The sequence below is a fragment of the Larus michahellis genome, chromosome 2 (genome assembly GCF_964199755.1).
Source record: "Larus michahellis chromosome 2, bLarMic1.1, whole genome shotgun sequence".
NCBI lineage: Eukaryota > Metazoa > Chordata > Aves > Charadriiformes > Laridae > Larus > Larus michahellis.
Window position 1 is genome coordinate 102932020 of NC_133897.1, and position 26341 is coordinate 102958360.

The 26341-nt window shown below is 37.6% G+C and overlaps 1 protein-coding gene across 1 annotated transcript in view; it reads right to left on the bottom strand.

The window, feature by feature from the left end:
- The window catches only part of LOC141739348 (dynein axonemal heavy chain 5-like), a 170551-nt gene that overhangs the window by 24780 nt on the left and 119430 nt on the right, over positions 1 to 26341 (bottom strand). Inside the window, exons 63-73 of the mRNA XM_074576432.1 lie at positions 24257 to 24451; positions 21192 to 21347; positions 20734 to 20916; positions 17321 to 17491; positions 16522 to 16900; positions 15072 to 15343; positions 13830 to 13994; positions 9056 to 9323; positions 7213 to 7334; positions 5638 to 5985; positions 631 to 819 (exon numbers count right to left, since the gene is read on the bottom strand). Of these exons, the coding sequence (XP_074432533.1) occupies positions 631 to 819; positions 5638 to 5985; positions 7213 to 7334; positions 9056 to 9323; positions 13830 to 13994; positions 15072 to 15343; positions 16522 to 16900; positions 17321 to 17491; positions 20734 to 20916; positions 21192 to 21347; positions 24257 to 24451 (2448 nt within the window). The remainder of the gene's footprint in view (positions 1 to 630; positions 820 to 5637; positions 5986 to 7212; positions 7335 to 9055; positions 9324 to 13829; positions 13995 to 15071; positions 15344 to 16521; positions 16901 to 17320; positions 17492 to 20733; positions 20917 to 21191; positions 21348 to 24256; positions 24452 to 26341) is intronic.

Genomic DNA, 26341 nt, shown 5'->3' on the forward strand with positions numbered 1-26341 from the left:
TGAAAAAAGCACTGTCAGTGCAAACCAGAATTGTAAATAATGATATTGTGGAAATGAGGGCTTTTCAACAGTTATGTTGAAACACATGTTCATGAAACACATGGCAAGACACCAGATCCTACTTACAAACTGATGCAAGAGTGCTTTATGCTGGATTTTTCCCTTTAATGAGACTTAATAAAAAATGCAAAGGATTGACAAATACACCTGTTAGAGCTCAAACTCCAAAAAATCTGGGGCATGAAAAGCTCAGTGGTAAAATCCACTATTCATAATGGTGGTATCATAATATGAGTAGGTAAATTGAAAGTTCTAACCACTATAAGATCACTGATCCTTCAAGAAAGAGGCATCAGTATCCCTCTCTAAGCTACTAAGGAGGGCAAGAACTTTTTGAAGTCTCTAATGGCTGTTCAGAGTTAAGGTGACTAATTAAGTAGACTATAGCATTTGAAATACATGTTTCTGATGCAGGAACATTTTAAATAATAAACCAAATCAGACTTATAAAACACTATCCATAATTTTAAGACCTTTTTAAAACACATGCCAGTTAAATTTAAGAAGCACAATAAAACTCATAAAACATACACATACATAAAACATCTGTGTCTATAAAGCAGCATATACCTCATGAAGGTTATAATCCGGAGGTAACTTCTCTAGCATCTCATCAGCAAGACGCTGCACCACTGCTTCTCGGGTTTCCCCTCCTCCGGTGCTGCTGTCTTTGGGCTGGATGCTCACTATTGTACTTAATGTCTCATTAGCCAGGTTAGTCTGGTAAGTTATATCCGCATTACGGTGAAGTCCAAATACCTTGAAGTAAAAGGGGAAAAAATAGGAATAGAAAATGCAATTATATCAATGAAAGAATCCATTAAAATGTAAAAACAAGGAAGAAGATCCTCAGCTCTATAAAACAATAGATGGGAATAGGTCAGTGGAAGTACACTCATTTAACTTGCCAAGGACCAAGACTAACTTACACCAAAACATTAACACAGGCTGCATATACAATGGCATTTTCATTCATATAAGTGGGGTTTTTTTAACTGATCTTCCGATTATCTTCACATAGCAGGCTTTGGATCATGCTGTGGAGTGCTGTCAGGGGGTACAAACTTATTTCTTTCCACTAGATCAGACTAGAGCTTGTTGGAAACATGTCATATGGGAGCTCTGACCCCTCCCCACTAGCTCTTTGTCTCTACAGATCTACTGCTTACTGTACTCGCTCAAGTTGATGCCCCTAATAATCAGACCCATTGCCATTTCTAACACATTTTGTTTTACTCAGTCTCTTAGGTTTATAAAGGATGCAGCACAGTGAATAAAACACTGCCCATATTCAAAGTACGTGAAGATTTTATGACTGGTAATATATTCCGCGTATTTTATGGTTTAGCTATTTTTGGTTTAGGTCTCCCACTCCTTACTTCCCCTTCTTCTGAAATGGAATTAGAATTATTTTATTTAAGATACAGCTAGGACAGAATTACTGCAAAGCTGCCCTTTGTCTGAATGATAATAGCTTACTCAGAAAATTCCGCTGAAATATCAGTAAGTCTGTAACTGTCAGGTTGACAACTGCAACTCTTTTCCAGGAGGAATTGTACTGTGACTTATTTCACAAGCCCTCATTTAATTATAGCTATTAACTGTCTCTTACAAACTTTGAACCACTGATCCAACAATGAGGAAGTCTTGCCCTCAAACTGAGCACCAAAGTCAAGCAATTTTCCATTTCTCATTTTTCACGTTTTCATATTTTATATTTTACGTGTTTTTCATATTTTACATATTCTACATTTACTCTGGTCCTATGTTTTTATGCAAGTGATGTATGAAGGAATAAGAACAAAGAAACCATAGTAAAGCAGCTGGTGGACCAGTGTCCTGCATATCCTGTAAATTAATCAAGCAGCCAAATTTCTCATTCTTTTTGATCCAAAATATCTGGGAATTTTGATTTAAAAAGGGATGTTGGAGTCTGTCTTTTGGGTTTTTTTAGCCTGATAAATCCTCAAAACCAATTGCTAAAGCTTTATACCCCTCTGAAATCAAAGTCATTTTCAAAGGGATTGCTGAGTTCAATAGTCCTCTTCAGAAGTCAGTGTTTATTCTCATCAGAAGTTGAAATTTTATGAAAAGAGCAAGGATACAGCAATCAGACTTATTCAGTCTTTCTTTCTTAACCAAAAACGGAAAGAGGAGGAAACAAAGATACACTGTTTTGACTAGCACAATATCCTCTGGGGAAGAAAGAAGACTGGGAGCTTAAAAGGTTAAAGGTTTCCATGAGCAATTTTGACAAATTTTGGAATGACAGAATAAAGTCATAGCTTTCCTCCTAACCTGTGAAAATGTGAAGGAGAAAAAGATGTTTGTATTCCCGAACTTGATCCTATTTACATAAAAGTCAAAGGTAAAATTCCCCTACATCAAACCATACATACAGATTTTTTACAGGCAACAAAATACTGTAAAAATACATTGCAGCATTGTGAGATAGGTTCCCAAGTGCTTAGAAAAGCCGATCCATGAAAGAAGCACCTGAAATCTGATAGAGTCAAGGTTCATATGCTGACAGGAACCTCTTCATGAGCTGGGCTCAAAAGGATCCCACTGGTGCGTTATCATGGCTGCATTTACCCTTATTTGGAAAAGGTACATCATTGCCAGCACAAATACCCTTGCATTCTGCTTTTACTACCTTCAGAGATTCAAAACTTCAAGTTTATTTTATAACCTTGGAATCTTCTTGCCCTCTTAGCCAGCACATTATCAGTAACAGAAAACTATTTTTTTTATGTTCAGTCCCGTCTATTTAATTTTAATAGAACTTACTTTCAAAGGCATTTATCAGCTTAATAGCAACAAGACAGAAATCCGGAGCATTCACTTCTGTTTCAGTTTTAACTAACTTCATCAGTTGTGCCTGTACTAGAGGGAGCAGAAAGTTGGAGTCCTCCAATTAATGTGACCACTGCAGTATACACACACTGGGTCATGTAAAAGTGTCTGCAACCAGGAGCTACCCTGCAGCCTGCCCCATCAATTCATGGCAACATGTAGAAGATCTCCCAATTACAACTTGCAAAATGAGGCCATATGGCTTTTTTATTTTCATTATTCCTCAGTTCACATGTCTGCTCAATCCCATACAGAATTGCAAAATCACAAAGTAGTTTAGTTTGGAAGGGACCTCTGAAGGTCATCTAATTCAAATCACTTGCTCAAGCAGAGTCAGCTGGAGCACATTGTCCAGCACAGGGTCCAATTGGGATTTTAATATCTACAAAGATCGAGACTCCACAACCTCTTCCCGTGCTTGACAACCTTCACTGTAAAAATGTGTTTTCTTGTTGTCAGATGGAATTTCCTGTTGTTTAATTTATGCCCATTGCCTCTTGTCCTTTTAGTAGGTACCACCAAAAAGACTCCGGCTTTGCCTTTACACCCTCCCAACAAGTATTTATCCACACTGATAAGATCTTGCCTGAGCTAAAGAGTCCCAGCTCTCTCAGCCTTTCCACATATGACAGATGCTGCAGTCCCTTAATCATCTTTATAGCCCTGCTTCAGACTCACTCCAGAACGTCCGTATCTTTCTTGTACTGGGGACCCCAGAACTAGACACAGTACTTCAGATATGGTCTCACCAGTGCTCAGTAGAGAGGATCACCCCCCTCAACCTGCTGGATCAATTCCCTGTTCCTAATGAAGCCTAGAATACTATTGGCCTCTTTGCCATGAGGGTGCCTTGCTGGGTCATGGTCAGCTAGTTGTCCACCAGAACAAGCAATGCAGAAATTTGCATTTCCCCTTGTTGAACTTCATGAGATTCCACTCTGTCCAGTTTTCCAGTATGCCAAGGTCTCTCTGGATAGCAACACAACCATCTGGTCTATCAGCCACTCCTTCCAGTTTTGTATCTCCTGTGAACTTGTTGAAGATGCACCCCTGCCCCAAAACCCAGGTCATTAACAAAGATATTAAACAGCATTGGCCCTAGTACTGACCCCTGGCACACAGCATTGGTGGCCTGTTTTCAACAGGACTTTGGGCCGCTGATCACAACCCTCTGTGTCTGCTTATTTAGCCAGTTTTCAAACCACCTCACAGCATGCTTATCTAATCCATACTTTGCCAGCTTATCTATGAAGGTGTTATGGGAGGCGGTGTCAAAAGGCCTTACTAAAGTTGAGATAAAAAACATCCACCTGGTAACCTCATTGTAGAAGGCTGACAGGTTGGTTAAGCATGATTTTTCCTTCACAAATCCAAGCTGGCTACTCTCAATCACCTGCTTGTCCTTCATATGTTTGGAAATGCTTTGCAAGAGGATTTTCTTCAGCACCTTTCCAGGGACTGAGGTGAGTCTGGCCAGCCTGTAGTTCCTCAGATCTTCCTTCTTCCCGTCTTGAAGACTGGAGCGATATTTGCTATCTTCCATTCTTCAGGAACTTCTTCCAATCACCATGACCATTTAAAAGTAATCAGGAGTGACCTGACAATGACATCAGCCAGCTCCCTCAGCACTCATGGGTGCAACCCATAAGGTACCATGAACATATGTCCAGTTTGTTTAAATGTTCCCTAACCTGGTTCTCTTCCATCAGGGTTAAGTTCCTTGTTCTAGATTTTCTGTCTCAGGGGCCTGGGATTCCTGGAGGCCAGTTTTACTGGTAAAGACTGAGGCAAAGAAGGCATTGAGCCTTTTCCATATCATTTCTCACTAGTTCTCATGCCCTATTCAGCAATGGACCCACATTTTCCCTAGTAATCTTTTTGCTGCTTACATACTTGTAAAATCCTTTCTTGTTGCCCTTCACATTCCTTGACAGATTCAACTCCACTTTGGCCTTGGCTTTCCTAATCCTATCCCTGCAAAATTGGACAGTAGAACTATACCCTTGCTGGGTCATCTGCCCCTGCTTCCGCCTCTTGCACACTTCCTCTTCATGTCTGAATTCAGTTAGGAATTTCTTTTTCATCCATTCAGGCCTCCTGCTACCTTTAATTTCCTACTTGTTAGGATGGATCTTCTTGAACTTTGAGGTGATCCCTGAATATAAACCAGTTCTCCTGGGCTCCTCTTACTCCAGGGCCATAATCCATGGGATTCTTCCAAGCCTGGAAGAAACCTCTGAATAGGTTGAAGTCTGCTCTCCTGAAATCCCGGGCTGTGGTCCTGCTTTTTGCTCTGCTCCTTCCTCCACCATTGGTCACTACAGTCAAGGCTCCAGATTTCACATCCCTGACCAGTTCTTCCTTGCTCATAAGTATCAGGTCCAGCCAAGTGCCTTTCTTTGTTGGCTCCTTAGTTACCTGTGTCAGGAAATTGTCATTACTGCAGTCAAGAAATCTCCTGGAGTGCTTGAACCCTGCTGTGTCACCCTTCCAGCAGATAATTAGGGACGCTAATGTCCTCCATGAGGACCAGGGCCTGTGAATGTGAGACTTCCAATTGTTTGAAGAAGGCCTCATCTACCTCTTCCTGGTCAGCAGATCTACACTGGATATTCACTATAACAGTCTGCCTGCTAATCTTAACATTTACATTCATGGCTCTGGAAAATATACCTGATTAAATCTGACAAAAACTTTCTTTAATACTTTGTAATATTTTACCTCAGGTGTATCAATCGATGGCAATTGCTCTATGTACTGGAGATAGTCTTCAACTGTTTTCCCTTTTGGAATTACATAATCTTTGTAGAAACAAAATTTTTCATTAAACATATGCTCTCCAAACCACACTCTTGCATATGTATTCAGCAGTGTTTTGTCAAGGTCATCAGTTACACGACCACCATACTGTACTTCTCCAAGCATATAGCGAACACAGCTCCAGTTGACTCCACGTTTAATGTCCATATCATCCAAATGATTCTGAACAAATTGCACACTGGCTGCAAAGTCTGCCTGATTAAATTCATAAGGAATATTCCAGCCCAATGGACCAAACTTTCGTCTTTCCTGTAAAATAGATAGAGTTAAAGGTAAAAGCCTGACTGACAGTAATTGTGAAGAAAACACTAAGTGCAGAAGTATACAAGAAATATGCTAAGAATGCAGTAGTCCAGCTGGGGCTATATTTCACCAACTTTAAAAAAAACATTCTTCTCTTAACACACACAAGGCCAAATGCTTGATTAATTATCTAGTAGTTTAATATTTCCTCATTTATCATCATCAGTAGAGAGATGATATCATTTGCTATACGAACAAAGAATAGGAATATTAATATTTTCACTAAGGAAAAATCCTCTTTTTTAAGTGCAGCGCATCTGTGAGTCTAGAACTATATTTTTTGAATTTAAAAAATGAAAGGATGTCTAGACTCATCGGACATGATCATTGTCTGTGGTCCTCCTATGGACCTGGTATATTCATACCACTGATGTCTCTGCACAGTGCAGATGCAAGTAGCAAAAGTTGGTTCTTACTGAATCATTTACAGGTGCAGTTGGCAATATGTGGTTTCTAGGCCAATATCTGGTATTTAAACATTCTTAATTCCCACCAAGAAAGAAGCAATGGGCCAAAGACAGGCATACCACAGGCTGCGTTTGGACCACAACATATCAATGCACGGGTGCCACAGATTAAAATTAACTATGCACCAAATATAAACTCAGGATACTGCAAAATCTATCAATAGAATGATGAAAAGTTGTGGTTAATCCATAAAGCACTTTTGTTAATGGAACTCTTGAAAGGCAAGACCCAAAATCATCTTCCACCTTCATTTCCTCCTGCAGGTTTCAGTGTAGGAAGGATTTATATTCACCCTCTTAGACCTTCTCATTGTGAAAACAGCAGTTTTAAGACTACGGTTTTCCAACACAAGCTGTAAATTTCTTTCATGTTCTTTTATGATTTAAAATATTAGTAAAAAACCAGTTAGTTGAAAGACAGATCACACAGCCATGCCCTAAGACTTTAACAGAAGAGTACAGTAATTGATCATTGGTTGACTGTCCTTTTTTACTCTGAAATACCATCCCTGTTGGAGGTACAAGATCAACATGAGTAGAGTTCTAAGGCAGCTGCAGTAATAGAGATGTGTTGTTTTCTTTCTGATTTTATTTGTGTTAATTTACCAACATGGGATTTCCACTTAAACATGTTTTTCATTTAATAACACGGTGCATCAATAAATGAAACATGGCTTCATGACAGAAGAAAGAAACAGTTTTAAACCTGAACAGTTGTGTGAAGAAATGCAACAGCATATAGCAGTGGTTTCCACTGTGGCATGTTGCTCACTTCTAGGTGATCCTGAGTAATAGCTGAGTATGTTCGTTTTAAGCCAGCTTTCACACCTAGAAAGTAAGTATAAAAATGTAATACATGAGCAAAAAAATGTATGGAACCCATAACTCCAACTTCTATAAAGCAGAATTCTCTATCCAATTTACAGTATCATCTTATTTATAGCTTCAAATAATCTTTTTGAATCAATTAACTGTTCAGCTGGTCATAGCAGTCAAAATGCAATTACATTTTGTTTCAGGTAGCTGACACACCAAATTAAGTTCAGAAGTCTGGAAGGAATTACACTTAAGCAATCGTATTCTAAATGTTACCAATAACAACTGAAATACAACCATAACTATTCAGCAACTGTATGGTAATCAAAAATACACCTAATGTCATATGAAATATAGCACTGAATATCCAAGAGTTTGTGTTTCAATATTTACATGTAAAATGATATTTTAGTTCTACCAAAGACAATTTTATTTAGATTTAATTCCGAAAACAATCTCAAAATTCTGTATGCAGCTTCTCAAACTGGCATACAGGCACCAAGCTGATGAGATAAGAACCGAAATTCACAGTGGAAATACTAATACTTGGGGAGGTTTGTTTGAGCAGTGACATTTCAAATCCCAGGAACAGCTTTAGGCAGATGATACTGATGCAATCTCAGCTTCCATGGAATACGTAAGCCCCACTACTCCCAGATGCTTTCAGGCAGCGCTATTGAAGCATCATCTGCCTTTGGCAGACAACGCTGAGCATGAGTTACTGACACCAGGTCCCTCTTACGATATCTTGCACCTAATCATCTTAACACAAGTCTAAAAAGACAGATTTCAAGTGCAGTGAATAGATTGTCCAAGTCATCATACTTCCTATGACACAATAAAAGCCCTTTTGCTCCTTTCCTACTTCACAAAGATCCTGTAGAACAGTACTCAAACAAATAGCGTTTCGAAATCAGGACAAAGTAACTAAACAAAAGTGCCTTGTAACATCGTGCTACCAATGTGGCAGGACAGTATCAGAAACTAAAACTGTTTATATTTTATCCTGACTTAAATTGTTACACGGGGCATATTTCTATTACTAAATGCAAGTTGTAAATTGGTTATAACCTGACTTATAAAACAGCCTCTTGGAGCTACAGGGTGCTATTATTTGAATGATAAGGAGGGGACACAGTACAATAAAAAGATGCTGAGCACTGAATTAAGGATGGGGAGAAGAAAAAGAAATAAGACATTTTTAACAGCAGACTGACTATCTGCTCTTGAGAGTGGAGTATATACACTGAAATGGGATGTTTTTCACAAGATCAGACATTTTGTAGACATCTTACTAAGGAAGATGAATACTGAAATAAGAGGTTTAAATGACTGAGGCATTAAATACGACCTCGGATAAAAATTCTCAGCTCCTACTGACTTCGTTAACTGAAATCAGTGGCAACACATATATATAAATGAAGGGCAAGTTAATGCATTACAAAGTTAGTTAACGATGAGAGTTAAAAGACAAAATAAGTGTCAGGCTTGAGGATTTCTTTCTGCCATAGTTTGAAATACAAAGTTACCTTCTCTCATCATACATGAGTAGAATATAAGGCAGGTTTTCTTACCAAAAGGGTCATGCTTTACACATCACAAGACTGACTTGCACAGTGCTGTATTTAGCTAATGAAAAAAGAGATTAAAACTAAAACACTGCAGAGAGTACAGTGATACAGAGTGGGGGAAAAAAGCAAGCTCCAAAACTCAAAAAAAGCATGGTTTCCTACCTTGGGGGGGTTCATTAGTATATTTGATAGAGGACTGTAAGAGATTAATAGGAAACTCTGGGTGAGCCTCTGTAGTGATCCAGGTCCTGAAACCTTCACTCATAGATTCTGCTGTTGTGATGGTGTCCATTAATTCACTGAGAAACTCCAAGCCAAGGTGGCAGTTCTGTAGAAGGAGCCATCCTCCATCTTGCATGCACTGATTTAACAGGCGCCTTGCATGGACTTCCTGGCCCTGACCCATTGAAATGGCACGACAGGGAACGTTCTGGAAGGAAAAAAGAAAGCTTCTTTTATATATAGTTCTTTAGAATGATTATAGACATGACATATTGCTTCTGTAGGTCCAGGTATAGTGACATTGTGCCACAAAGAAACCGCTAATATCAATGGAGACTGATTATATCAAAACAGAGTAAACAAAATGCCAAAACCCTCCATGGTGCTCTTATCTGCCACTTGCTGAAAGAAAACTGTGATCACTGGACATAATCTTTTTTTGCAGGTCTGACAAAGTCAATGGGATAAGACAACTGAAATATTTTCCCTTCCTTTTTCCCATTCCCCAAATAAAGCAGGACATACAGACAGCAACATAGCTTGCCTGACTGTTCTTTTTCCTATGACGTGGACTATCTTGAGATGGACAGATATTAATGCTCCACATAATAATTAATGCACAGAGTAAAGCCAACAATTTTGGTGTCTTTTTACTGTCTGAACATATTTATTTCATTTAATAGAGAACTGTCAAGCAAGCAGGCAAGATAGGAAAGATTGGCTCACATTAAGTCATCCCTTAGCAAACACCCTGTATTCTTAATTGTCAGATGTGACGCCACTGATTCAGAGGATTCTAGTTTGGTGATCAGCTATCTCTAGCTAGTTTTCTAACTGTTAGTTTTCTGGATTCAGAAGAGAGAGAGCTCATAAATGCAAACACAAGAATTCTGGAAATTTATGGAGTCTTTCCTCCAGAGGCCATAGGAGAAGAGAGCCAGTGGTTCTGAAAAAACTGAAGATGATACAAGCTCTCCAAGGGAATCTAAAAAAGACAAGCTGACTAGGTTGTGATCAGGGCCATACAAGTCTGTAAGTAAAGTGCAGGCAGACACTCCCTTGCTTATTGTTCTTGCTACCCCCGTTCTTGTTAAATAAGTAGTCCCCTGGCTTAGGTTGTTTCTCTGACTTCTACCAGGGAAAACCAGAATTATCAAACCCAAGTTGAGCGTATTATTCTATATACATGTCGAGGGCAAAGGAATTGATGAAAAGACTTAGAGACTTAGTTTCATGGACAGTTTCATGTTTAAGAACTACAGCCAAGTGTCCCTCATGCTGTGAGCAATGAGCTGCATAAAGACTTATCAATCTGCACTATCTTCAGCTGTCTGAGAGCTACAAAGGTTAGTCTCAAGTCTTCCTGCTACTGGGACTTTCTCACTTTGAAATAAAAAAGAAGGAAGTCATCCAGTCCTAAACAGTGTGGATGAGGCTGCCCTACTTTTGCAGGAGAAAAAGGTTAAGCGTATGGGAAGAAGCTGTGCTGGGTCATTTGGCCTTAGAGCCAGAGAACAAGCCCTGACCTGATCTTACTGAACAGTATAAATACAGCTGCTGTATATGATCCTCCACATCCTGGCAAAAGATTTAAGGATAAGAGGATGCCAAAGATAAGAAAGCAGTTAAATCCTGCTCTCAGGTCAGTAAAACCTGAAATTGCAGCTAAAAGAAGCAAAACTAAATAGTTTGTGAAGTTGGCTATGTGCCAGAGAAGCAAAAACTTTACCTTTTCTAAGATGTACCTGAGTACAGCTAGCACTTCCATCAGTCAAAGGCTATGACTACCCCTGCAGAGTGCATAAATATTCAGCTGTTATATTATTTCCTAACAAAGCATCTGCTTATAATTTGCTCTTCTCAGCAATGTTACCTCTCAAATGTACAATCATTAAAGGTTGTAGAAACAACAAGACAAGGAAAAAATATTTTTCACTATGGCTTGTCCTCATTTTACTCCTGAAAGAACTCTATCTATGTCTGTGTACAGAATGTTTCTCTCAATAGTGAGTCATACCAATGTATCTGTGTCATCCTAATACAATGCTATCCAGATGAAAATACTGCCATTTTAGTCACTACAGTGGTCTTGACAGTTCTGTTGAATGTTCTGTACATCATTCCCTGAAAGAAGAAACTATGTCTACAATAATAAAATTATCTAGTTTTAATGAAACCAAAGTGGTAGACATAAGTTAAATTTTCACTCCATCTTTAAGTGAAAGTAAAGGGGGCAGAAATCCAACTAGTTTTAAGATAGAGCTTGCTTGATTTGTAAAGAAGGTTATATAGCTCAGTAGTCACAGATACTGTTTCCATTTCTTTGGGAGAAGGCCACCTGAGTAACTAAATTTTATAGTGAAAAATAAATTCTGGTCACAAATTTGAACATTTCCAACTGTAGATAATTGATTTATATTGTTAATGTAATACTTAGAGGTACTATCAGTACTGACAATTCATTTTAAGACTACAAATTATGCCTATAAAAGGGAAATCACTGAAAAATAGGCTCAGCATGTCTTTTGGAAGTTTTCTATCATTAAGAAGAAGAAGAAGAAAAAAAGGGGGGGGTGGACGGGGCACTTTGGAGGTATAGAAGCACACATATACCAAGATCAGATCCTTGGTGCAGCTAACATATGTTAAATGAAAGGTTTATTTTGGCAAAAAAAAAGCAGAGAAAGCCCAGAGAAAGCCAGGAACTAAGTATAATTTGTTGCAAATGTTTCTGAAAACTGTAAATAATTTCTAGATACATTTTTTAAAAGCTAGAGAACTACTGAAGTGCTCCTCCAGTACCACAAGGTTAATATACATTTTTACATTAAAAAAGATCTGTGTTTGTAGTTTGATTTGCAGAATCTGGATGGCTTTCATAAATTTGAAAGGTTTCTATACGCTGTGTGGTAAGATATTTGCTTCGACAGATCAGAACTTTACAGTTAAACATCACATTTAACTTTACATTTACAGTTGACATTACGGTTGAACTTCAAGTTATGACAGCTGCTGTTGCCTTGTTCATAAACTATGTGTGAATAAACAAGGCAATCCCTTTGGCTCTTTTGCAGCCTCACTTTCTATTAGTCTATACATGTTGCCTTAAAGCATGAAAACATATTAAAACTCCCCACTGCAATATACTTTCAGAATGACAGCAAAACCAGTGACAGTCACAATTACAGAGCACCTCCTACCTACCAGCACTTCCCCAGACAGACTAAGGTCTTGATTAAGATTTGACAGAAAGGAGAGCATTTTGTTCCACTCCTTGTAAGAGTGAATCTAAGTGACCAGATGATTTCAAGTGACTCTAGAGGTTAGTGTACCTCATCCCCTTATATTGCCAATGGGACAGAAATACTCAACTCCTCCATGCAAGTCAAAGTTAAGTTTCAATCGTGTACTCTGAATTGCTTTCGAATGAGCCACTCTTTCTCTTTATTGATTACAGAAACTAACTCCTACTGGAGATGGGGTAAGTACCTAGCCAGGAGTCCATTTCACAGGATACACATATTAAAGAGCCGAATAGGTGAATAAAAACACCATCACAAAGCTGACACTCCATTTGTATTCATACCATAGGCCATGAAAAACAGGATTCCAATCACAACCACCTAACGTGTTTACCCGGAGTTTAAAAGAGACTAAAAAAATTTGCCTGTTTTTAGTCTATGAACATTCTTGCACTTAATTTCTACACTCTCAAAATGTCTCTCATATCTTAGGAAAAGGCAATACAATATTTTGTGAATAGGAATAAAATTGTTCTTCAAATGCATTGCTTCCAGTAAACATAAAAATCCTGCTCACCCAACTGCCATCCTTCTCCCTCCCCATGTCTGTATATTGGCTGGCTATCTGGCTGCACAGTTTTTGGGGACAAGGATCACATCAACAACTTCAGACTTAAGATTACCAAGTTTAAACACTTGAGTTAAATTTAGAACCTAAATTTAAGCACTCTTTATCACAGTCAGACAAATAAAATAAGAGAGTCCTGATTTTCAGATAGAACAAGCATCTAAACTTTCTAATTACTAAGTTAAGAGATTTGTGGGTGCTCCCCACTTTTGCAAGTCTTACTTAGTGCATACCAGAGTTCTGCACCTCTAAATGAAGATGCATTCTAACAGGGAGGAAAATTTATGGAGATCTACTGTGAATAGCTTCTTGGGAAAATTATACTTGCATCTACATTGTAAACCATAAAACATAAAGCACAGAGTGCTTTAAAGTGACACTATGCTGTAAGAAATGTCCAATGTCTATCCATCAAATGAACCGATTAAATGATAGGGTCTCCAAATTAATTTCTCTTGTCACCATATTTATTATTTTTTTCTGCATCTTCTTGTAGTCGTCATTACTGTCAGCTCCTACGGTGAATGCAACACACTGTAAACCACAATTATTGCTTTGTTCTTATAGCTAAGTGCTTTCACTAAGTAATGGACTACCATAGTCAGCTGGATAAAGATAGAGGACTCACTGGAATAAAACAATTCGAAAAAGAAAGAATGTAACATTTCCATTTCCTCAGTAAATGCATTTTGGCTACTGGTCCAAAATTAACTTCCAGAGAACACTTATATGAATACAAATATCATCATTTGAACTTCTATAAAACATGGAAATACCATTTTTAGTTCAAAGGATAGTTTTAAATGCCTTTAGCAGCTCTAGCAAACTCAGTTTAGGAGGATACCTTTGACTTTGCAAGACGTTCTATATTTTCAGTGGGGTCAGACCCCATTGATAAAAAGCATGTCAAAGGTGTTCGACAGTCACTTTCGCTCCACATTGCTTCCATTTCAAGAATAAAACCTTCCGCATATTTCCCTCCAAGAGATTCTGCAATGTAGTGTCGAGCCTAAAAAAAAAAAAAAATTACCAGAAATATATACTTTTTTTTTTTTTTCATTTAGCATTAATCACTGATGTGGAATTTACCAATAGCTACATTGGAAGGCAACAACTTTCTAAACTTTCATTTTCAACTTCGGTGTAACAGAAGTTACAGTCCACAGGAGAGAACCATTGAAATTCTCAGATAGCAAACTTCAAACAAAGAGAAGAAAGAATTCTTCTCTGCTCACACAACAGCCACCCTGTGAACATTGTTGCTAGAGGATGCTAAATGTTTTTTTAAAAAGAACTAAGGAAACCCACGCAGAATAGATCCACTGTCGGCTCTAAGGACAGCCCAGATATTGCCCCTAAATTACTGACTGCTAAAGCTTGGTGGATAGCCAAACAAAAGAGCTTCGCTACACCAGCCCCATTCTTAGCACCTCTAAGCATGTATTGTTGACACTGTCTCTACAGCACAGCAGATTAGACAGATCTTTCATCTGACCCAGTTACAATCTTCCGTATATTTGTTGAAACTTCAAACAAAATCTCCTGTCCAGTGGTTATCCAATTCAAGTCTCTTATGCTCATTATCTATTTCTACAAAACACAAACACAGCTCAGACTTTATCCTTAAAAGTCAAACCTTCCCTATGCCTCTATTGTCCTCTTTTCACAGACATTTTCTGAAAGGACCTCTAAAGCTATCCTGGTGTATGAAACTCTTTTTTGATGGACATGATTTTCCAACTATGTAAAGAAAGCACAGATTCTGAGGCATGTAGTATGGAGAGAAACACCCAGGAACAAAGTGGACTGAGGAAGACGCCCATTCCAGAAAAAAATAACTCAATCATCCACTAGTAAGTGTAACTTCTGCCCTAGTGAAGAGAGGTAAAATTTTGTAACACTTGGTGAAACACAGTAGGGAAAGAAGAGATAAAGAAGATAACAAAAAGAATCCCTTCTTTCCTCAAAAATTAAAATAATTACAGTTTTTGAAACCACTATTCAGAGATATTCTTTCTCAGAGATGGTTGTGCAACATGATAAGATTGTTGATAAATAAGGAATAGTAGCTCTATTATTTTCTTACTTGGGCAACAGTATGATCAGGGCACCAGCTACGGACAAGGAGCAGTTTACGGAATTGATCCAGTAAGCTGTCATACCCATCAGGAATAACAGCTTTTTCAGGTGCTGCTTCATCAAACCAAGCTTTCCAAGATTTCTCATTCCTAACAACTTGAACCAGAAGTTGATTAAACGGGTACAAGCTAGATAACTGCACAAGATTGAGCCATGTCATGTCAAGGATCCACTTTTTTGGTTTTGGTTCCACAGAATTCAGATCCAAACTGGCACCTCCTGCAAAATGAAAAGCATTATAGAGGAAATCAACCATTGTTAAACAGAAAAATGACAAGTAATAAAAAAATATTTATTTCTATAGTTTAGAGAGTAAAAGTCTTTGTATACCAGGACACAGAGACACAGAATTTGCATGGAAGGTTCATTTAACAAAGGCAGATTGGGAAAGTGGTCTCAGTGCCTCCCAAAGTTGATACCCCAGTAATTTTTGTGCTGCTTTTTCTCCATTTGCAGAACTGGAATAAAACTTGCCTACCTAAAAGGATACTGAAACACAAGTCTTCAGACCAGATATAGGAAGAACCTATGGTTAATCTGATCTCCTTTCACCTAGACTACAGAATACGAAAGCACATGGTGCATTCGTTTCCAGGACTGTGCAACTTCAACAGCCTTTTTAGCTCAACCACCACTCCAGCGTCACACCCATTTGCACCTCCAACACAGCTGAGTCACAGCTAAACATGAAATCGGTGTTTGCAAAGCACACAGAGATATTTGGATGGCAAGTACCAGACTATACTTAGCTCAGTACCTGATTGTACTTATCATATCTTGGAGGCAGCGGGGTTCGTCCCCATCAAATTTTATGAACTTTATCAAAATTTTTCTTTGTTATCGCGTCGGAGTAGCGATATGCAGTGGTGGCATAATGCAATGCAATATAATAACATTTTACAACATGTAACAGATTTCCACTTTTTGTATACTGACACTTAAATGTGGTACAGAGTCCTCGTGCATTCACATGCTTGCTCACCAGCCACCAAAAGAGATTTTGCTGACTCCAAGATCACTCAAAAAAGAGGCATACAGGAGAAAACTATAGGGTCACTTACAAAGTAATGGACATTTTTCTCTATTTTGCCATGTAAAACAGTGCTTAGAGATACAGTTTAGTGGTGGTTTTTGTCAGAGTTAGGTTGATGGTTGGACTAGATGATCTGAAAGGTCCCTTCCAACCTAGGCAATTTTATGATTCTATGATCCTCATCTAAGCCTTATTTTGATAATAAATAATCTATATTGCTCTTCTTGGGCTATATATGCTTTCACTCAGCAGTTAAAAAACATTAGATCCACTGGATACAACATACCACTAGTGCAAGCACTGCAAAATCTGAATTTCTCAGTTCACAGACATATGTAAACAGGAACACTTTTAGAGAAATTACCTTTGATCAGTGTCTCAAACTCAGTGTGTGAAATTCTCTTGGCCTGCAAGTCAATCTTCAGTGCCAGAAGCAACGTAAACAGGAATCTGTGATTTTCATACAACCCTCGAACTGTGTACTTGAAAACTTCATAGGTGAGATGCTCGATTATATATGCTACCCTTTTTGCTGTGATCTGAGATTTCCGAGATCTTTCCACTGATAGGTCAAAAATGCCAAGGAACTGCCGTAGGGATGTTTGATACATGACATTAACCAAGCTCATTTCCACAATTAGGAAATAAAGGATGCTACCACGACCAGCAACAGGCCGATACTCTTCACGTGCTGTATTGATTTTCACCTCTGTCTCCGCTGCTATGTTTAATTTTTCACTGACCTTAAAATTAATGGAAAAGACCATGAAGATTAAGTCACGTCACTTGTGATTTATAGTGCACAAGCAAAAAGAAAAGGTCTTGATTAAGACCACAGTGGTATTTTTAGTCAAGCTTTGCTTCCCTCTGTCAGTGTTTCAACATTGTATCTTTATGTGTTCAAACACTGAGTACAATGCTATTTGATTCACACTTACACCTGCAAAGTATGCCTGGAATATAAAGTAGTATCCAGGTAATAGTTTAATTTTGCAACATTTTATGAAGAAAAAATTACAGTGTTTCTACTATTTATTTGTTAAGAAGTCAGATGTTATATAGTGTCTCTGAATGGAAAAAACAAAACCAGGAAAAAAAATCTGTCTACAAATAATCTTTAAATTACAATTATAAAATGTATCTGCAATGCATTCAAAACTCACCTCTTCTGCTGTGGTTTTAGTGATTCTTAGGACTTCTATCAGAGACTCATCTTCAACCAAAGAGCCCTCTGTACTGGTTAGACGTAACAGTAGATTATCTTCAAGCTCCTGCATTTTCCTCTTGTTAGATGTCACTTCTTCCATCAGTTTGACTCTTTCTGCCTCCAGTTCCTGTATTCAGAAATTTTCCTTAGAATATTTAAGGTTAATTCGAAGAAAGATTCTTTATAATGACACAGAAAACATGTGATTTCATGCATGATAGACTGGGGGCTTTGGTGCTTTTTTCAGAAATATATACTAAAGTAATTTTTATATATATTGCATTTATTTGATTAATGCAGCATGCTCAAGAGTAAAAACACATGAGAATTACCAGGAAAAGTTTCCTCATAGTAAGATGCAAAAAGCACTAAAGCTATTTTCCAATGGGAAGTGATAAAAGCCACGTTACATTAAGTACTTAAAATTAAATCAGACAAAGGACTGAAAGATGCATTATATGGATGGATTTTACATTGTTAGGGAAGTTGACTGGATGACCTTTTCCATTTCTAATTTCTATTATTCTGTGACTTTGCAAGATACACTCCTCTACTGCTTACAAAATAGAAAATGTTACAATTATCATCTATGTCATATGGAATTTTTATGCTATTTCTACAAGACAGACAATGGCAAGGGAACAATGACAGACAAGTCAACACAATTCTAAGTGAAATGAGGCAGCTATACTGCAGTGCAGTGGAGCTCAGGGATACTTTTGCTGGCAACCTTCATTTAATCAATCAAGTCAACCTTCCTGTAAGAAAAGGGTAGTTAATAATACCAGTCTACCTACACCTATGTCTTCAGTTTATTTTCATTCTTGTCAATATGCTGTTAGAGAAAAAGGAGATGTACAGAGTTATGCAGTACAGAAGAGTCTCTCCTGTATTTCAAAGAAGTGACAGATTTCTTTACTCTCAAAAACTTCTTATTTGGAAACCTGTTAGTAATATATTCTAGGTCTACAGAATGTAGCTCTGTGGAAGCTGCATACCAACAGGGGAGAATGACTTAGGCGTCAGTCATTCAGCTTAAATTTTTCTGCATTTCCTCCTCTTTCTTTACCTTTAATGCCAAAAAGATTAAAATTACACAAAATGAGTAGTTCTTCAGAACACTCAAACATGCATTTAAGTATATGCTTAAATTCTACGTAAGGACATGCTTAATTTAAGAACAGGCACCTCACCTATTCTAATTGTAAGCCTGCATAAGAGTGTCTTTCAGAAAATTAGCAAATATATCAGACGCCAGGCTTTTGTTTGCAAGAGGATTTTACAACTGCATTTGTAACATAAAAAATAACTGTTCTGAACAAAAACAGTGGCAGCAACTTCATTATCCAAGCACAAAAAGATGCTGTTTTTTTTTTTCATACAGTTACAGGAGCAACCTTTAAAGCTGAGAAGAATAAACACTTCTTTGATCATAGATTTCACTGAAGACTATAGCGATCTTTAAGAATATCTTGGTTCCTTTAATCTATTACTTTAGCTCAGTGATCATAAACTTGTCTTCTTGTTTGTAATAGAAAACCTGTTCTTCAGATTCTCTGTTCATGCTCTGTCTTGTCTTTGAACTAAATTTATCAGAGCTCCATTGGCTCTGGCTATCCACCCAGGACATTCATCTCTTATTGAGACAGAAGAGACAGAACAACCATGATTTCTTCATATCTGCTAAAGGGAAGAAGTTTAATAAATGTTGATCACCTGCAACCATGTCCTAGTGCAGCAAGCAGTGCTGATACTAACCCCTGCAGCTCTCTTCAGATGATACACAGCACTGGAAGAATATTTCTCAGTGACTATATTTTTGATCCAAAATGCAGTCTAGGTGTTGCTACATACATACAATACGAATTCTCTAACAGTTTTGTCCAGGAAAAAAAACACAGAGTAAGGGTATTTGGGCGGGGGGCGGGGGGGGAGATGAGTTTCATATGTAGGTCATGAGAAAACAATTTCACTTCTATCTTGATTTAAACCTCTGTCTCCCATCAGAGGTGAGTTACTCAGTCAGGATAGTTCCAGCCACTCCTGCTGTTGCTGTTCAATTTAGCTTACGTAAACATACATCTACTGGAGTAAAGGTTAAAAGTTTTTCATCCCTAGCATTTGTCCCACCCTGCTAATGGATAGCTCTTCCTCACTAGCTCCTGTGGTAGCTTTTCCATTTTTCATATAACAGTTCACAGGAAGTTTGAGCATAACAGTAACTTTCCAGCCTCTGGTTGTGACTGTCAGACTGAAGGAAGGGCACTTAGATTCCAGTCCTTACTTCAGCAAACGTTCGTTTGAGCAAAGTGGAAAGTTGTTGGCTGGAGAAAGTAACAGCACCACTAAAGCACGCCGGTTAGAACATGCTTTGGGAGGTTGTAGGAGGAGGAATGAATTCCCTTAGGTGGGCAACCTCTCTCACATGAGCAAGCCTATCTGAGTTACTTACTGAAAGCAGCATCTCTGCTAATCCAAACCTTAATTTTTGTTACTTTTCTCACAAATACACAATTATGAAATGTTCCATTTGAAATAAATAAGTCATTCAATTTGATGTGAAATACAACTTCTGTGCTTTCACTTTAATGAGAAAGGAAGAAAATATTTCATTTTAGTGTAATTGAACCATAACATTCAACATATTTATTGGTATGACTACCACAGTAAAAACCCACCTTTGTCCCCACTGCTTCTGATTAATTGACTCCTAAGTTTTTGGATAGCCAGGCTGTTAAATTAGATCACACAGAAAGACATAGGAGTGATCTAGGAATTAAATTACCAGGGATGATATCTCAGATTTGATATTATGAAATAAAACTCCTGAAAAACATCTGAGAGAGGATTTTCTTCTTTATATTTGCTTCCACATAATCAATGGAAATTTTAGTAAGAGCAGAGTCAAGTCAGTGTTCGAGGCTCCTTAAAATTCTCATATCTCCTTGCACACTAGAGCCTGGCTGGCAAAAGTAGTCTGAGTTCATAAGCATTTTTTCATGTAATTCAAATTAAGTTTAAAAAGGAATTCAGAAATGAAAGAGGCTTCTGACTGAACAGGGAGCCTTTGCTATATATAAAGGAATAAAGATGCTTTATGTATGTCATGTATATGTCTGTGATGTATTTTTAATGAGTAACTTACTTTCTTCTCTTTCCAAGGCCAGATCTTAAAATAAATGTTTAGGTCCCTCAATTCAATTAGAAACCTGCTCCGCATTGTGTTTCAGCAAATGCACAAATCCCTAAACTTTCATTCACATTTTTGTTCTTGCATTTGATTTCAACCAAGACATTGAATATATCCACTCATAGTCCAAATATTGAACAAGCCTTCCCTCTATACAAATATTGCAAGCTATGAGGTACCTGTTTTTCTGTGAGGATGACACGGCCAAGGAGCTGATCTTCTAGCCCTTTCAGAGTAACAGTAAAGTCAATCACAGTTGTTCTTGCACTAATTTCTGGAGTATAAGCAGGATTAGCCAATTTTGTTGTCATATAAAGGGTAAACCCCTTCATCAGATCTACCTCCTTGTCACCTACTTTCACCTGAAAATAAAACATATTACTCAATTTTCAAAAGCTGAATTCAGAAAAACATTTATTTTATCCAGTGAAAAATTGATGAACTCTTTTTTTTTTACATTTTCATTTACACTTTTTAAACTTTCTGCTTAAAGGGTAAAAAAAAATAACAAACAACCCCATGAGTTCACTACTCGTCTTCCTAAGTGTTGCAAAGGTGTGAATCTTGGCAGTATCCAGAGTACCAGATACCCAGCATCTGTCCTATTTTTTAATTTCATGTTCACAATTCATCTTACTTTGTGTGCTGAACCAGATTTTATGAAATTTTTTTCCAAGATGTTATCTAGAGCAGGATCAAGTTCCTCTCCAACATCTTCAATTAACAAAGGTCGGCCAAGGGACAGGCAATCTTCTATATGACTTCTGAAGAACTTGTGGTTCATAGCTGTAACCTGGGAAGATTGGTCCACAATATATCATGAATTTGCAAGCACATAGAAAACAGTATAAAATCTATTTCAACTTTCAAAAATTATACTCATCCTGGGATATCTACACAAATGATGACATTTTAGGGACCAACACTCACCTCTGCTGAAATGAACGGAAGTTTTGCTTTAAGCTTAACAGAATAGGAGATCACACCTCTTTATTGTTATCTATTTATTTACTAATCTACGGATCTATCTAATCACTGTAGTATTTTAATATCTTTTAAATATTAATGAATTTATGCTCAGAACACTAATGTGAAGTAGGGAAATATTTATAGGGTTCAGACAGGGAACCAGTGTTACACAGGAGGCCTAGTCTCACATCAGATGTTGAATTTCTAATTCAGTTCCCATTTCACAGTATAAAGTCTTAAAATTGCTAAAAATCACATAGACTCCTTTTCATTTATTTAAAATTAAGAAATGTAACATAAGCCTTTGAGATGGTAATTGAATAGCCTTTCCAGGCATCTGTTAAGCCTGGTTTTAGAGTGTGGGTTTTTTTAAACAGAAAAAAAACCTAGGATAGACATGTTTTTAAAATAAATCCTTTTCTTGCAGGCAGTGCTCTTTGAAAAAGGTATAATTAAAATATCTAAAGGCACATTACATTTGGTAAGGCACATAAAGGCACAAAAATTAATACTATGTTCCACCACTCTGAACTTTTAGCTTTGATATCATGTAAACACATGTGTATCCACCAAAACAGTACATTACTTACATTTTCAGTTCAAATGAAACTGAGGGATGAAGTTAGTGTTGTAGTGATCAACAATATAACCCTAACAAGACAATAGCAAATTACAATATCCCATATATAAAGACATAACCTAAATACTTGGGTATTTAGAGTCTTGACATAACTGTTCCTCCTGGACTTTACAGGGGGAGAACTCAGATTCTTCTAACACAGCTGGCACCTGAGCCAGGATGTCTAAAAGCCCGTAACTGACTGCATTTTCATCAGGAAAGCTTCCTCTGCATTTAGAGGCTGCACCTGTGTGTATTCAAAGCTGTGTAAGTTTTGAGAGTACTCAGCAGCTCAGTAGTTAAGCCCCATTAGGATTCACGCATTTCATAGGGTGGATATTCACACAAGGCAAGCCTGGTAGACATTTTTATCTGGCTCATCAGTCAAATGCCATCATCACTTATAGCATATGAACAGTGGGGAAAGAAGATATGGTATTTTAATCTACATCTCCCAGTTCCTGCTTTGGGGGGTATGTGATGTAAAATCCTTACACAATTTCTGGACCAGAGAATGGGACCGGTGTGTTTGCAATCCCCTTCTGCAGGCTGCACGCCGGCACATGGTGAGAACAGCCAGCTGGAGGGCGGGCAACACAAACTCAGTGCCAATTAAGGGAGGGAACTCAAGCTGCAGCTTGGAGGACACTAAAATTATTGGGGGAAAGGCTACAGCATGGCAGAAAGAGTCAGTGTAGGTCCCTAACTGAAGGAGATTCACTGTTGCCGGTCCTGAACTCAGCTCAGCAGCTCTCTGAAATCCTAAGTAGGAGGTGCAAGTCTCAAAGAGCGTGGAATATGAGATTTATCCTTCTCACTAGTGTTTCTTGATCCAATTTTGGGTGGCCAAAGTAAGGTCTGATGTAATATAGAGCAAGCCATGTTATCTACTCTAAGACAGTAGATTTCACACAGACAGAACATGCCTAAATTCTTCTGTGAATACAACTGTTTTAGGAGAGCTTTTCATCATATTTTTAACAAAGGCATCCATTTTTCCAAGATCTTTGAATGTTGTAAATTATTTTTCTGTCTCTTCTCAGCCAATAGTTGTCATTTCTAGTTGTGTTTCTGCACCATTTTTTAAGCACATTCAACTTACCAGAAACTGGATTTGGTGGGGGATTGAATGTTCGGCCTTTCTTAACAGTGCTAGGAAATACAGATCTATGTCAAGCTCCAGAAGGCTAAGGATTTAGCTAATGACATTGCCATGATGTCATCAGCTCTCTGGATGTCAGCATCCTTACCTTCATTCTCAGTTTCTTTTTCTTATCCATCACTCTCATTTTGAGTCTAGATAGTATACCATGGTATTCATGTGATAATCTACAGATGTAGGATAGACTCCATTTATTAACAACTAACTCTTTAGTATCATGCTTGATCTGGCCTGAAAATATACCATGTGTTTAGATCTTTATCATAACCCATCTTATCACTATTGGTGTAACAAAGCATGGAGGGTAGGCTGCTTAGAAGGGGAAAAAAAGAAGGTTTTGAATTAAATAGAAGACACAGATCCCAAACAGAATGCACTGTTAGACAGAAAGTAAGAAGGTGAATAAATTAAGCAATAAATATTTTTATCACATGCATAGACGCAGCCTAAACTTGGGCTTTGTGTTTGATACACCTCAACAATCACTAGATTTCCATTCTACCTCAGGCCATGATTCTATTTCCATTTCCTGCCTTTTCTCTTTTCCCTATTTTCTTCTTAAAATGCTTACCCTGAAAGATTATTGCCATGCAGCACCAACTGCCTGATCCTGCTGGTCTTAATTTTGCAAGTCAGTTACTTCCCTCTACATTTCTCTTTCTCTATGACAAGCAATTAAAAGATTCATCATAAAAATACATATGGCATAACATACAATTCCAATTTGCTCTTGAAACTGTGAAATGGCAAAGCAGTACAAGCTATTTCACCCTGATACAGATAGGTCACAGATTTTGCGTCAGTCTTGTTTTAAATTCTGCCTAACTATATACAATAAACAGCAGATTTAAATTACATATGGCCAAATTATAACGGCAGAAAAAATAGTTTGCATTGCTTACTATGATGTGAAATGACACACACATAAAAAAATATTAAATGAACTGTTTACCTGGAGTCCGTTATTCTTTTCCTTATTTTTAATCCATATCTTTCCTTGACCTTGTGGATCAATCAGCAAAGGATATCTAGATGCTTTTGTGACAATGATGCCATTCTGAATTGAAAGGTCATCGTTCGGAAGACCCTGGAGGTTCCATTCACCCACTGTAGCATTGTCAACAAGCATACCTGTAAGGTTCAGGTCCTAATAGAAAATATGTAATTATAAAATCAGTACCAGTTACAGGTGATATACTAAAATGTTTAATGGAAAGTTTTTCTTCTTATTCTGATCATAATGCAGGATAAAATGTATTTATTAGTTATTGTTTATTGTTTCCTTTCTTTAAAGTTCAGTGCCTAAATCACTGAAGTTGAGCAATAATGAAAGTGAATTCTGTTGAGGCTTTCATGTCCATCAAAGAGTGTCAGAGAAACTCTGAAGCCAGTTCAATGTCTAATGACAAGCTGATTTTGATATTGGCAAACTCTTTTCTTGCTAGCTCAAGAGGAAGGGTCGTCTTGGTCACAAAAGCTTGCTCCTGCTGTAAAGTTGTAAAGTGCCCTCCAAGTGTGTATATACGTATAGGATGGCTTGTAAGAGACTCAAAGAAGGAGGAGATGTGCGATGGATCAATCACCATGAACTATCACGGAAAGTTATTGTTGCTATGGTCAGAACTCTTCCCAGCTCATCTATTCTCCAGAAGTTTGATTTGCACATGTCAACTAACCTGCTTTATTTTATTCATTATTAACAGTGACTGGCCTCTCAAGTATGTGTATGTGAAGAAAACAGTGCTTAAAATCACAAACCAAGCTCTCCAAATCAGAAAAGTAGCTTAATAATGATGTGAGTTTAAAAATACTAAAACTGAAGGTGTTTTTTTTTTATTTGCTCCTTATATTTTTCACTCAAGAATTCCTATTTGTAAGCTTTCTCTACAAACAACATGTTTAAAAAGAAACAAAAAGCCTGTGATTCCTGCAAAAATCACATAACTCGGCATCTGAAGCCTAAAGCAAAATTTCAAATACTGTGGGAAGTGATACAATCATGAGCGTTAGTGATACCAGTGGTTGCAAAACTCAAAAGACTTTTTACCCCTTTGATTTTTTTACTACTCGGATTATTGAAGAATGTGAATGAAGCAACACAAGCCATTCTCAGAAGACGGCGAAACTTCAGGAATCCAATTTCCATTTGTGAAAAGGACAGTAAAGCACTTAATAGCCAAAATTTTTAGCAATTGGAACCTAAAATTGCACTTAGCTCCGTAAGCAGATGAGTAGGGTCTAAACAGCTTTGAATTTTTTCTTACTGCAGCAGGAAGTATCAGTCCCTACGCAACTCTCAAACTTAGCTACTTTAAGTGCCTAACTACACAGATGATAGATAGATAATTTTTAACAGCTCTATTTAAATTGTTATGCCTAAATGACTCATACACCCACAGCCAGTTAGTCTGTGACAAAGTAAGGCAGATGTCAAGCCTTTTGCTTGAACTGCAAAGCTGCTTTCTTTCCTGTGGTGTGAAGTATCAAGAGAAGCCCATATGCTGCCTTTTGTGAGTACTTAATTCACTGGAAAAAATTAAAACTCTCTTCCATACACTATCATTAAAACCATAATCCTGTCTTTAACAGCAGCTATCTAAACAGAATGGTAATTATGGTTTGAAACTCGTTAATTACAGCATTCTGTGTCTTATCTGTCCATACGAAAAAAAAAAAGGCAACACAGAAACAATCAAAAAAATATTCCTCAAAATTTGAAGGATGCAGCTGAGTAGTAATGTGGTCAGAACATCTTTGTAGAGGCAGAATTTTAGTTCTTTATGTCTTGCTTTCTAAGGACATTATACATCCAAGTTCTTATCCTTAAATGGTAAGAATCTTGACAGATATTCCCCAAGGTAAGTAGCTTTTAAGAATATTTTGCACTCCTGGGGCCTCCCTGGGATGAATCTATGTATGATAACTCCCATAGCACATGGGTGAAGAATCTTGCCTGAGACCGTACTGCTACTGGTACTTTATTAACAAATCCATCTTGGTCTTAGATATTGCTTATCAGCAGGAGCTTTCAAAGAGC